Source organism: Aquarana catesbeiana, linkage group LG12, assembly GCF_042186555.1.
Source record: "Aquarana catesbeiana isolate 2022-GZ linkage group LG12, ASM4218655v1, whole genome shotgun sequence".
NCBI lineage: Eukaryota > Metazoa > Chordata > Amphibia > Anura > Ranidae > Aquarana > Aquarana catesbeiana.
Window position 1 is genome coordinate 79,798,205 of NC_133335.1, and position 12,744 is coordinate 79,810,948.

Sequence of the window (12,744 nt, forward strand, 5' to 3'; positions counted from 1 at the left end):
CAATGGTCACCAAAATAAACAGATGGAGTGAATCTTCTGAGAGAGAGTAAAGGCAGTAAAAAAAACCTCTCAAATGCTTTAATTCTCCTCCAATCAATCAATCAAAAAAAAAAATATTTAAAAAAACGCTTTCAACTATATATAAACGTATAAAAACTTTGGTACAGATTATCACTTACTTTATTAACATTACATTTATAGTTAAGTTATTTTGGTTGCATAAAGTATGCAAAATACAATTCAGCAATAATCTACTATGCACTTAAACATTCTAGACAGTGAGGTTGTTGTTAAAGATTGTAAATATCAGAAATCTAAGCTTCTTCTAGCTATCAATCATTAAACCTATCAATACATTATAAAAAAAAGTCTTAATGAAGTGGGACAATACTAAACACGTTTACAGTGTTTATGGGTACAATAATGAATAGTTAAGCAAAACATCATTGTATAGTATAGCTCTTTAACATGCCTCTTTAGATCAATCCCACCGAAATAACTTACCAGTAAGGCTTTATAAGAACTGCTCTTTGAGAGGACCGATGCTTGCAGAAAAAATTATACAAAGTATTTACTAAAAGAAAACCATGTGCTCTAGACCAGTGACAACTCAACCAGTAGCTCTAAAATACTTCAAGGTCCTTATTTTTCACAAGCCCTTTCCATCTGAACAGGTTCTTCTCTTTTGAAACTTCAAAGTCTTTTGTTAACTATGCAAGTTGTTGTTGGTACAGAAAAGTCTTGTATTCCAGACAGCAGAAAAAATTGTAGACCTTCTAGGCCATGCTATATAGTTCCAGGAGACTGGCGGCAGCGTGCATCCGGTAAAAAATTCCAAAGGGAAGGCAAATATTGGTAATTGTAGCCCACATAGAAAATCCATAAAAATTCACTTCCAATCCTGTGTCAAATCTGACTCGAGCTCCAAAGGATGGCATAATCCAGAACTGTGGGAATGTGACAGGCGGGTCAATAAATAACTCAGCTCTATAGGCAATAGCTGCTATAAAAAGTCATATATGGTAATATTAGCATAAAAGTAAGTGAGCTAGTTTGTTCTTTGCTTGGAAAGAAAATTTACTCATTGTAAACTAAATGAATACAAATATAAAGTATTATCTATTAGGAATATATCCTTATCCCAAGAAACATTCCTTTCTTGTTGGGAATTGTTTTCCACCTTTTGTGATGGTGGTGATGACAGTGGGACAGTTAGTTGGATTACTTATGAAAACTTTTCTTGAATACTTTTGTTATGGGTTTTTAAGTTATTTTCTTCACTGTAATCTTCATTTAGTGTTAGTAAACTAGACAAACTTACTAAACTAGACAAAGTGTTACTAAACCCACGACAGTAAAATCAGTCTGTATATGAAGTAAATCATGCTTATTATACTCACTGTGGAACCTAAGGGGTTAATATTCTGCATTGTGTAAAAAGGCTGTTTGATCCTGTCTTCTCTGATACTCCCCTTCTTTTACTGCACCCATTCCATCTGCTGATAGTACAGAGTCTTAGGGGCACTCTGTACATGCTCAGTTTGGGGTGTATTGCTAGAGAGGTTTTTTGTTTTTTTTTCTGGGGGGATAGTGCATGTTATCAGCACAGGGCCAATCAGCACTGTCCAGACAGAGGGTCAGGGGTCCTGCGGCCTCATAGGACAGTCAGAGGAGAATGAAAACTCCTCCTACAAGCTTTAACAAGACACTGATAGAAGTCACAAGACTGCTATATACTGCTGATGAGAAAAGGTATTTAGCAGTTTATATTTACTAAAGCTATTGAATATGTCCTGTGTACTGTGGGAGACCAGATATAGTGAATGCAGAGTCCTGGGTTTAGTAACAAGTTAAAGCCTATAAAAAATATTTATATATAAAGGTGGCAGAATCCCATAATAGCTAGAAATATTCTCTATCTATTTTTTGTCTGAGTGCACCATCCTAAGGAGATTGCAAAAGGTAATTGGCCTACACCATGAGTAAAGGACTTTAAAATATGCCTCCAGACAAATAAAGCACAACTCGTTAACAAACCCTTAATAAGAGATGATAAAATGTATAGATTATTATAAAAAATAAAGCCTTAAAAAAAAACAGTTGTGTTGGATTGCCGGAATCAGGGCTCGGAGTGCTATTTCCACCTTGGAACCCCTGGCCACAACTGTTACACAGCTGTTTTTTAAGGCTTTATTTATATAATAAACTATACATTTTATCATATCTAAGTAAGTATTTGTTAACGAGTTTGACATTCTTTGTCTGGAGGCACGTTTTAAAGTCATGTACTCATGTTGTGGGCCCTTTACCCTTTTGGATTTAAAACCTTAGACCAAATCAGTTTTTTTAGCTAGAGTAAGTTAGCAAGCTGTCACAGATCAGCTGCGGAGCTGATCTGTGTCTCACCGTTACTGCTGTAGGCCGGCTGGCACCTGTTGTTCCACTAGCTTGTGTTCTGCTCTGTGCACTCTGCAGCTATGGGTGTCGCCGGCCTCACCTGTTGCCTAATATATGATTCCTTCCTGCTACTTCCTGTCCAGCCCCTCATGTGCTTCCCTATTTAAAACCAGCTACTGGTTGCTTGAGCAACATTTGTTTCTGAGCTCCCTTCGTGTAACCTGCCTTAACCTCCCTGGTGGTATGATTATTTCGGATTTTAGGTGCTGAAAGCGGTACCATTATTTTGCATGGAAATTTGGCGTTTTATATTGTAGGTCTGTAAATCTTAACAATAACACACTTAAATCTGTCCAAACAAGAGTCTAGTAGATATCCCGGGTATGATAAAGTTTGAAACACAAAAACATAAATTATAATATAATAAATAAAAATAAATAATTAAAAAAAATGTAAAAAAATAGTAATAAAATAAATTTCCCCACAATTCACTATCGCACAATTCTGCAAGTGTTCTAATTTACTATCGCTGTTTTCTAGCTGGTCTAAAGCCACTTTTGACGTAAAGGGACACTTTTTGGTTGCTATGGACAATCTCCAGTTTCCAGGCAGAAAGAACAGTGTATATCATGTAAAACTGCATGCAGGGCATGGGCCAAAGCACTGGGGACAAAAGGGATGTGAAATCATTTCATACAGTACTGTAATCTGTAAGATTACAGTACTGTATGTGTTATGATTTTTACTTTTTTTTAATTTGCCGCCAGGCTCCGCCCCCGTGCGTCGCGCCGCTCGCAGGGAACGGAGCCTGGCACGGAGAGGCTTCGGAGGAGGACGGAGCCCTCGGACGCTGCGGGTGACATCGCAGGATCCCGGGGACAAGGTAAGTAACGCCGCCCCAGGATCCTGCAATGCGAACCCGAGTGTGGCTAATGGTACTGAATTTTAACCCCGAGCCACACTCGGGAAAACCGCCAGGGAGGCTACACCTGACCTCCCGTGAACTGATCTCTTGTGTACCGACTCGGCTTGTTCTGATTACGTTGTCTGCAGCCCGCCCTGACCTTGGCTCACTATCCGACTCTCCTTTTGCTTCATCCATCCATCCTCGTCTGACAGTGTCTTCTGGTACTTCCCTAGCGAGTAGGGTGAACCCGGGGGTCGTGACCTGGGGTCAGCACGCAGCTAAGCCCAAACCCTTGTGAGGGGGTCCCTGGCAGAATACCGGCTGGCCCTTAGACTCCACACCCTGGGGGATCTTGTGTCACCTGCTCGCCTGTGGGCTCACTGTAAGTAGTACCGTGAAACAACTGTTAGAAATTGTTAGGCTTTTTTGATGTTTGTAACCATACTAAAGTGGAATCCCAGGTTTCCTGTCACTTTAAATAGTTTGTACCAAACTGGCCCAAATATAATTTTCATTACATTCATATGAGGCTACTGAGTGCTCTGTATCATACTGTTGTAGCGTCGCTGTGTCCCGGCAGCAGTAGAGGAGACTTCCTGTCTGCTGGTAGAACTTATCGGAGTCAACCTGGGTGCTTCTCTACCATTCAGCAGAAGGCCTGTATTTTATTAAATCAGTGAATACAAGGTCTCTTCTGATTGGCCAAAGTGGAAATTATGATGTCATCTGCCTGTCTCTCTAGCTTGGCCAATCACAGAAAGCCTTGTACAGTATTCATTGGAAAAAAAAAACAATATACAAGGCTTCTCCTAAATGGCAAAGAAGCATTCATGCCAAATCCATTTTGTTTCGGCAGCAGACAGGAAATCGCCTGTACTGCAGTGCCATTTACTGCTTGTAGCTAATACTACAACAGTCTGCTACAGCACATCAGTGGCCACATCATTTTGTAATGGAAATAGTTTGTTTGAGCAAGCTTGGCCCATATAAACTATTAAAAGTCAAATGAAAGCTGGAGTTCTACTTTAAGGATACAGGAATAGGAAAGCACAGACAGCAATAAAAATAGTTCATATTCTTTCTTACTCCATTAGAGAGATTTTCCCCTGGTCACACTAATTGTGTTAACATTTTTATACACTGTACATATTCTTCATATTTAGTATTTTATTGCTGCTTACTAAAACCTGTGGGCATGTAAAAATGGTGGCGAGCAGCTCATGTACTAGGGATTCTAGTGGTACTTATTGAAAGGCTACAGATACATATCTTAATTTCTTGCTACCTTAGTAAACATCCCTTATGTGGGCATGTATAACTTTGCTGGTGAAATTCACCACCAGTTATACTGTACATGCCCACAATAGACATTGTTTTATATAGCAATACCATCAGGTAACAGATTGAATTTGTGTAATGGCAGCACTGCCTTTAAAACAATATCAACTATCTATAGCCAGGAAAATTAATAAAGTCCCATTCAGCTTCGCACAAGCCCAGGCTAGGGGGAACTGCACCCACTGTCCCTGGCGAACTCTGTATCCCCTGCACTTATTTGGCATGTATGTTTCTCAAGGGGATGGGGGATGGTATATGTGCAGCAGTGGGGGTGTGAGTCACAACCAGTAGCTCCTTCATTGATTAGTTGTGCCACTGCCATGTGCGATTAATATATCCTCGTCACCCGTCCCCTTCAGAGGGTTGGTGCAGAGCTGGCTTAGACTGAGGTGCAGACATGGCTGCAGCTCAGGATGGACTGGACCCCAATCAGGTGTGTGCAGTGTGTGAGAGCACAGTGGTCCCCATACCCCTTGGGGTTTGAGTCCTCTCTCTTCTCCTTAATCTCCATTTCAAGGAGGCAATTCCTCTATTAATGCAAAATACTAATTGCTTTTACTGCAATAAAATAGAGGTTCCCAAACTTTACATACGTTAATTTAGTTTAAATGTTTTTGCCAAATCCTATTGATACATGCAAAAATCACTGTGTAGCAAGGCAGTTGGCTGGTCTGGCTCATTGCTGTTGAATGGTCTGTTATGGCCTTTGTTCATTTTTTTTATTATTCTTTAATCATTTTTAGATTTGTTGGTTGTTTGTGCACTCTGTAGTACAATATTGTATTTCTGCAAAGGCAACATAGGCCATACCCTAGGGCACAAGGACCGCCTGGGGTAACACAACACCAATCACCACTTTATGGATTAACATAATCCTGTGAATGAGGTTCTAAACTGCATTAATGCCTTCTAGTGTCATCAGGTGGTGTCCAAATTACTGCCGTCCGGGGCCTGTCCCTGCACAATTTGTGTATTGTTGTTGGTGGCTTATTGTACTGTGTGCTTACAGTTTACTCACTCTGGGTCCACACTTCAAGAGCCATACTGCTTGATGATTAGGCTGAAATTTGTCCTGCTCTTCCATTGGTCAGCCCAAGATGCCGTGATACAGTATAGACTGTATAGAGTGGACAACTTGCTTTTTTATTGTCTCTGCCCCCAACCTAAGTGTGGTTTGTGTGGCAATGACATTGTTCTGGTTAGAGTGGTTTTAGGGCTACCTAAGAGACTTGGGTAGGAGCGTGGCAGCAAAACATGGTTGGACTGGGGTGCAGGAAATACACAATAAATCTGACCTTTCCTATAACGGTAGAGGATATTCACTTAGTAAAGTTTACACCGATTGCCTTGTACATTATTGAATTAATGAAGCTTCACCTTATGCAACAAGCTAATTGAATGTTTTCATTGCAAAGAAGTTTTCCTATTCCTTTAGTAAATTAGCTTCTGTTGTTTCAGCAGACAATTAGTTTAAATCAGATTTGTACTATTTAACAAAATGAGACTGTTTATGGCTAGGATACAAAGACATTAATTACTTACAATAAGGTTACAGAGGAAGAGAAACAAGTAAACGTCCTTCATTGTTTTTCTTTTCTTCAGGTGGCTCTTAATGTGCTGAGTCAGGGTTTCTCTTCTCAACATTCTTTGAGGGCTTGTTATGGACAATCTGCACTCTTTCTCTGGCACACTTCTACGTCTTATAGTATCATGTTGTTCCACAGCCCTGTGGTGACTTGTTCCCTGGAGAGCACTAAGTAAGTTGGCGGGGGGAAGACGGTGCAGGCCTTCTATTATGAAAGCATTTTGAAGAGTGTGTTGAATAATTAGTAGTAGAGAATAGGAAAGGGTTAACCCACACATGAGGCCAAAGGGAACTGTGGATACCATAGCTATAATGGAATAGTAAGAAATTCCATATTGGCCTAATGATGCCAACAATAGTAGAACCGTATCTAAGGTCCGACTTGGGTTCTTTTGATTGTCCATGTTTCTCTTATCCAGCCTAAAAATAATAATCCCAACCATATTGGCCAGGCACATGAGAATAAGGCTGAACAAATGAAAGCAGTTGAAAGTAGTCAATGAAAGCCATTTTTTTTGAGGATTGTCCTTTCCCACTTCATACAAGATAAACATTACTAGGCCTGTAATCAGAATGGCCAAACCAGAAAAAAGGCCCAGAAGTGGAATGTGTTGATGAACCCCTGGCCCAAGTCCATGGTGGAATAAAGCATTTTCATCAATCTTGCGTTCTACATTCTTCCACATTATATAGATCATTGCTGCAGCAAAGAGGTTGTACTCAATAGTAAAAGGGGACAAGTAAATAAAAACGGTTTTGTCAACTGCACATTTGTATGAGCATCCACATCTGTTCACATTTTCCTCCGCATCTGTTGAGAAAAGTAACACGAGATTGTAAAAAAATATCTGGTTTCACAGGGAAAATTAGACAAAATACTTAACGCATAGTGAATTTGCCTCACTTTCTGACCCTGTGATAGCAGAAAAGGAAAGTAATAGAATAGTTGTTACTAGAACAGGATGAGACCTCATCACCATGGGAGCAGCACCACTGTAAGGGAGGACTTTTACTTTTCACAATGTTCAGCTTTAAAGTTAATTCTATTCAATGCTAATAGGCAAGCAATTGCAAAACAGAGGGCATGGGGTGCTGGACACTGCCAAGGGGGCCATGTACCAATGCAAAAAAAAAGAAAAAGTTTTAACTGGTTCCTGCCCACCCACAGTACATTTACTATGGGCGGGCGGCACAGGCAGGCCTGATCACTTACATATACGTCACCAGCTCATGGGCTCATGAACACAGTAGATTGCAGTTCCCAGTACCTGGCTGCTTTGAGTGACTGGGGTATCACGTGATCACATGATCACAACGTAAAGACAGCTGTTATGAATGGGTTTCATTCATAACAGTTGTGCTTAGTATTGTGATGCTGTGATTGGCCCACAGCTATCAAATGATACCAGGGACAATCACAGCACCCTGTACCATGTGAGAGCTGTGGGCCAATCACAGCACACCTTAGTAATCCCAGCTGTTATGAATGTAACCCATTCATGATAGTTCAAAACATTGCTGTTATAGTGATTGATCATCACTGTAAAAAAAATTGTAAAAAAAGAAAAGTAAAAAAAAAAAGAAAAATGTTTAAAAAAAAAGTTCAAAAAATTGGAAAAAAAAAATATATATATATTTTTTTAAACAAGTAGTAGCAGACACAATAGCTCTAATATCTATTGGATGGTATATACTTGGGGGAATAAAATAAGATGAAAGCCATCAACTTCCCACAAATTATCTTACAGTGGCAAAACAAGTTCCATAGCATAGCCTGCAGTCTTCTTTTCAGTACCACACTGTAAAGTATAAGAGCGTTTTAACACAGAGTGCATCAAACTAATTAAAACCACAAACCAACAATCCAGAAATGAGGCAGTTGTTATGTTGAAATAAAAATGACAGTGCCATGTTGCATAGACAATAGGCAGGCATAAAGCACAGTGCCTAGAGAGTATAAGCAGCTTCACAGAGCACTGGGTAGCAATGTAAGAGGAAGAGTCATTTTATATCAAGAAATAAAAAATAATTAGTGTGTTTTTTCAAATACAGCTGTCAAAAATACTACTTACTAGGCTAGGTTTTATGATGAAATTCTAATTCTAAGGGGTTGATTTACTAAAGGGAAAAAGACTGTGCACTTTGCAAGAGCAGTTGCTCCAGAGCTTAATAAATGAGCAGAAGCTCTGCTGACTTCCATCATCCGATCACGTGCAAGCAAAAATGCAGTTTTTTTAATTTTCCTTGCACAGGATTGGGTACTCTTTGCAAAGTCAAGCCTTACCTCATTTACTAAGCTCTGGGGCAATTGCACTCACAGAGGGCAACTGCACTCTGCAAAGTGCACAGTCTATTTGCCTTTAGTAAATCAACCCCTAAGTGTACTTTTTCAAAGTCAAAAGCTATACAAATTTTACGTATGTCCTTTTTTAATGGGATGCAATGCCAGAGGAAAAGAGCAAGTAGATTTAATTTGTAATTTAAAAATAGTGGGATGGTAGAGCCTAGAGAGGCATCGGTGGGCGGTGGGTGCGACCCCTCCTGCCACCTGTGAAAAGCATCCAGCAGCTAATTAGCCGCTAGGATGACTTCTACATAAAAGTCAGCCATTGGCTTAAAAAAGCGATAAAGTGAAATGACTTACGTGCACAAAATTTAGCGTTAAGTGGTTATAATGAAGAAATCAATGTATCAATGTTAGGCTACACTATTTCGGAGAGATACTATCCACAAATATTCTATAGGTTGTCTATTCTGAGGGTGTCAATATCTTCCCTTGAACTCATATATTCCAGTAACATATGGCTCAGGCAATGCCTATATATGCTTTTAGCAGACAGCTCTGGGTGCTGTGTACTAAAGAAGGACTTGAAACCTTACTTAGGTAGCCAATGTTGCTTTCACCGCCAGGAGGATCCAAGCCACGTAGGTCATAAAAGGGGATACATGTTAGGAGGTTCCACCACAGCACGTGGTCCAGATGTTTCATTTTTTGTTCCCTCAGTGATTACAGGATGAATTCTGCCATTTCCCCATTATAATTAAGATCCAAAAGGATGGCCAACTAGTAATGATCCCTCTCCTTCATTGCCCAAATCTTGGCGTGCTTTTGGAAGCACTGCAGCATGAATGAGTCCATCTGTCACAAATTTACAGAGGCAGAAGAACCCAAGTCCTTGGGGTCACTGATAACAATGTTGTCATCCATTATCTCCCCACCCACCCATGTACAACTCCCAGGGTTTGGGAGGGTGGAAACGTACCCCTGAAAGCCTGCCCCAAGTCCTCCTCTACCTCATTGCTGGCACTTCCACCCCCCCTTCATGCTCCTTCTGTGCTTGGTGCTGCCTCACAGGGACAGAGTTAGGATAAAATTGGCTCTGAGATACCAAGAGATATCCTACTCCTCCTGTTGCTATGACTCTAATGCCCAGTCTATTATACCACACAGTGTTTGCTCCAGCAGGAACACCTGCGGCATAGTATTACTGATAAATCTCCACAGGATCTATAAGAATACCCTCACTAAACGATTGATCCTACCACTGCGCCAAGAAATAGATGAATGTTAGACCTACTCAAGCTGCCACTTTAAATATTAGTATAAAAGCAACAAATCTATCAAAACCATAAAAAGAAAAGGTAAATAGTGGTGCCATATAAATACTAAGTGTTAAACTATATAATACCCAGTGACATTAAAGTGCAAAAAGATTACATAAAGTCCAAAGTGTGCTTGTCCACAACTGAATAAGTGCATCAATCAGTCCATAAAGAATCAAACTGTTGATATTTAGATGATTTCCACTCCACACCATGTGCCACACGTGTCACCGCTTCCCCATAAGGTGTGCACTCACCAACTGTAATTGCCTCACACTCTCATGTTCGGCAAAATGGCATTGTACTCCTCAGGTCTGTAGATGATCCAAACGCTTCCTCCAATCTCAGTGGTAAGTGAATAACTGCCGTGTATATAAGACACAAAAGGAGATGAGGAGTGCAATAACGTCTGATAAAATATATTTTTAAAAGCATAAAAAAGACCCAAAGGTATTGCACTCATGTGTAGTCAAGCTATAATTCGTATTTGGTAGAGTACTGGGACGCCAGCATATCATGGCCACGGCGGGCCCAAAACATGAACTCTGTGTCTCACACGGCCAAGGCTGACTTCCTAGCAAGATGTCACTTCCGGTGCGGCGTGTTAGGTCACTTCCGGTTGCTGTGCAGCCACGGGCTGACGCGTTTTGTCATTATGACTTTGTCTTGGGATTCAAATCCCCCCTCCCAGGACGAAGTCATAATGAAGAAATGCATTGGGACGTGGCTGCACAGCAACTGGAAGTGACCTGACACGCAGCACCGGAAGTGATGTCTTGCTAGGTAGTCAGCACTGGTCAGATGAGACACGAAGTTCATGTTTTGGGCCCACCACGGCCATGGTATACCGGTGTCTCAGTACTCTACCAAAGCAAATTATAGCTTGACTACACATGAGTGCAATACCTGTGGGTCTTTTTTATGCTTTTAAAAATAAATTTTATCAGATCTTATTGCACTCTTCATTTCCTTTTGTGTCATATACACAGGAGTTATTCACTTACCCATAAGATTGGAGGAAGCGTTTGGATCATCTACAGCCCTGAGAGGTTTTGCCAAGCATGAGAGTGAGGCAATTACTGTTGGTGAGTGCACACCCTATAGGGAAGTGGTGACACGTTGGTGTGGAGTGGAAATCATCTAAATATCAACAGTTTGAATCTTTATGGACTGATTGAGACACTTATTCAGTCGTGGACATACTCACATGAAGCGCCACCATTTACCTTTTCTTTTTATGGTTTTGGTAGATTTGTTGCTTTTATAGTGTCACTGATGCCTGTCTTATCAAAGCTCTAAGCTATTCAGGTTGCCTTTGATAAAATGATACTGGGGTCCTGTATGAGTAGCCACTGATGTGGTAATAACAATCCCAAATCCCCTGAGCCTTCTGTGTCAAATTTGCACAAAGACTTGTTGAAAACCCACTAATGCAAGTGCAGCCATAGCATCATGGCCAAGGTGGAGTTTATATATGAGGTAGTTTAAAGGCAGGCTGAGTTGCCCCTGAATTTCAACTAGCCAAATGGAGTGGCCACATACTCTTCGGATCTGCCTTAGAAAACCATGTAAGCCAGGGTACCCAAGTAGAAACCTCTGCACCACAAGGTTGAGGATGTGTGCTAGACAAGGCAAACGTATGAACTTTTCCTGTCCCATTGTGAAAAACATAAAGTGTATAGGCTAGCTGCAATCATAATGATCAATGTATACTCATCTGGCATCTTAAAATGTCTCATGAGCGTAATTAACTAAATATGATGTGGCTAAGCCACAATAGGGTGAAAGAGATTGTGGTTTAGTTATAAAGTTGTTTGAATAGTGTGATGAGTGGAAATAAGTGAAGGAAAAGTGGTATGAGGTACTGGGAATATGAACCCTAAAGTGGTAAAGAAAATATAGAATGGATGGCCAGCACAGAGCTGGCGGGAGTGCCATGTCAAGGTAAATAAATGTGTGTGTGGTGTCAGCCAACACATGATAGAATAAAAGTGAAAACAAATCAGAAAAAGACAAAAATATGTGATTGAATAAATAAGTGATTAAATAAAATCAAACAATAAAAACATGTGTGAGGGACCTAAAACAATTATGGGAGTGGGAGTATAAATGTAATATTGTAGTTTACCTTATTCCACAATGTGGCTGGTGTAGTATGGGAAGTTTTACTTGTATAAACCATACTGCATTGAAGCAAAAGAGGTAAGGGGTTGGAGCCAAGAAGAGTATATGCAGTGCCATCCATTAAGGTCTGCGTGGAGTCATGGTAAGACTCACAGGCAGCCGGTTGTGGATATATGCCTAAAATAGGCAATTAGGTGAGTGAGCACAGGTGCCAATCTCCTCCCCCCCAAAACCCCCAGAGTAGTGGCGTCCGGGCCGCTAATGAGCAGCCCACGTGTGGCTCCCTCAGCGTCCCGGAAGGCCAATGCCCCGGCAACTGCCGTTATCTCCGCCGCAAGCTACGAGATGTCACGGCCCCGTGCGCACACCGAGATAACTCGCACATGGGCACCTCGCCGCGGCTCATCCGGAGGTGATCAAGGGATGCCGCCGGCAGGGTGAAACTCACGTGGCGGATGACGGAAACACTCATCCGCCAACCAGAGCATGGAGGGGAGAGTGTGGATCTCGCATCTCCCCCACACTCTCACCCTGCCGGGAAGCCTTTGATTAGACCAAGACCCACCCCCATGAGGCCGACAGGGGCAGCAGAAGCCCACCATGGTCCACAACGGCCATAATCTATATTGTATATATGATGCTATTCGATACATTAAAACAGTAAATGCAATAAACACTAATTCTAAGATAATAAAGTTATCATTACGTTTATGCAGGAGCTAAGAGATAGCTCAATGACCTAAATCCTAGCATGTATATTACAGAACAGATATTAGTTAAACACCTGATC

The 12,744-nt window shown here is 41.0% G+C and overlaps 1 protein-coding gene across 1 annotated transcript in view; it reads right to left on the reverse strand.

The window, feature by feature from the left end:
- Positions 1–415: 415 nt before the first annotated feature.
- LOC141114442 (proton channel OTOP2-like) overlaps positions 416–12,744 on the reverse strand; it is a 66,778-nt gene continuing 54,449 nt past the window's right edge. Inside the window, exons 6-7 of the mRNA XM_073608116.1 lie at positions 6,185–7,038; positions 416–947 (exon numbers count right to left, since the gene is read on the reverse strand). Of these exons, the coding sequence (XP_073464217.1) occupies positions 777–947; positions 6,185–7,038 (1,025 nt within the window). The 3' untranslated portion in view covers positions 416–776. The remainder of the gene's footprint in view (positions 948–6,184; positions 7,039–12,744) is intronic.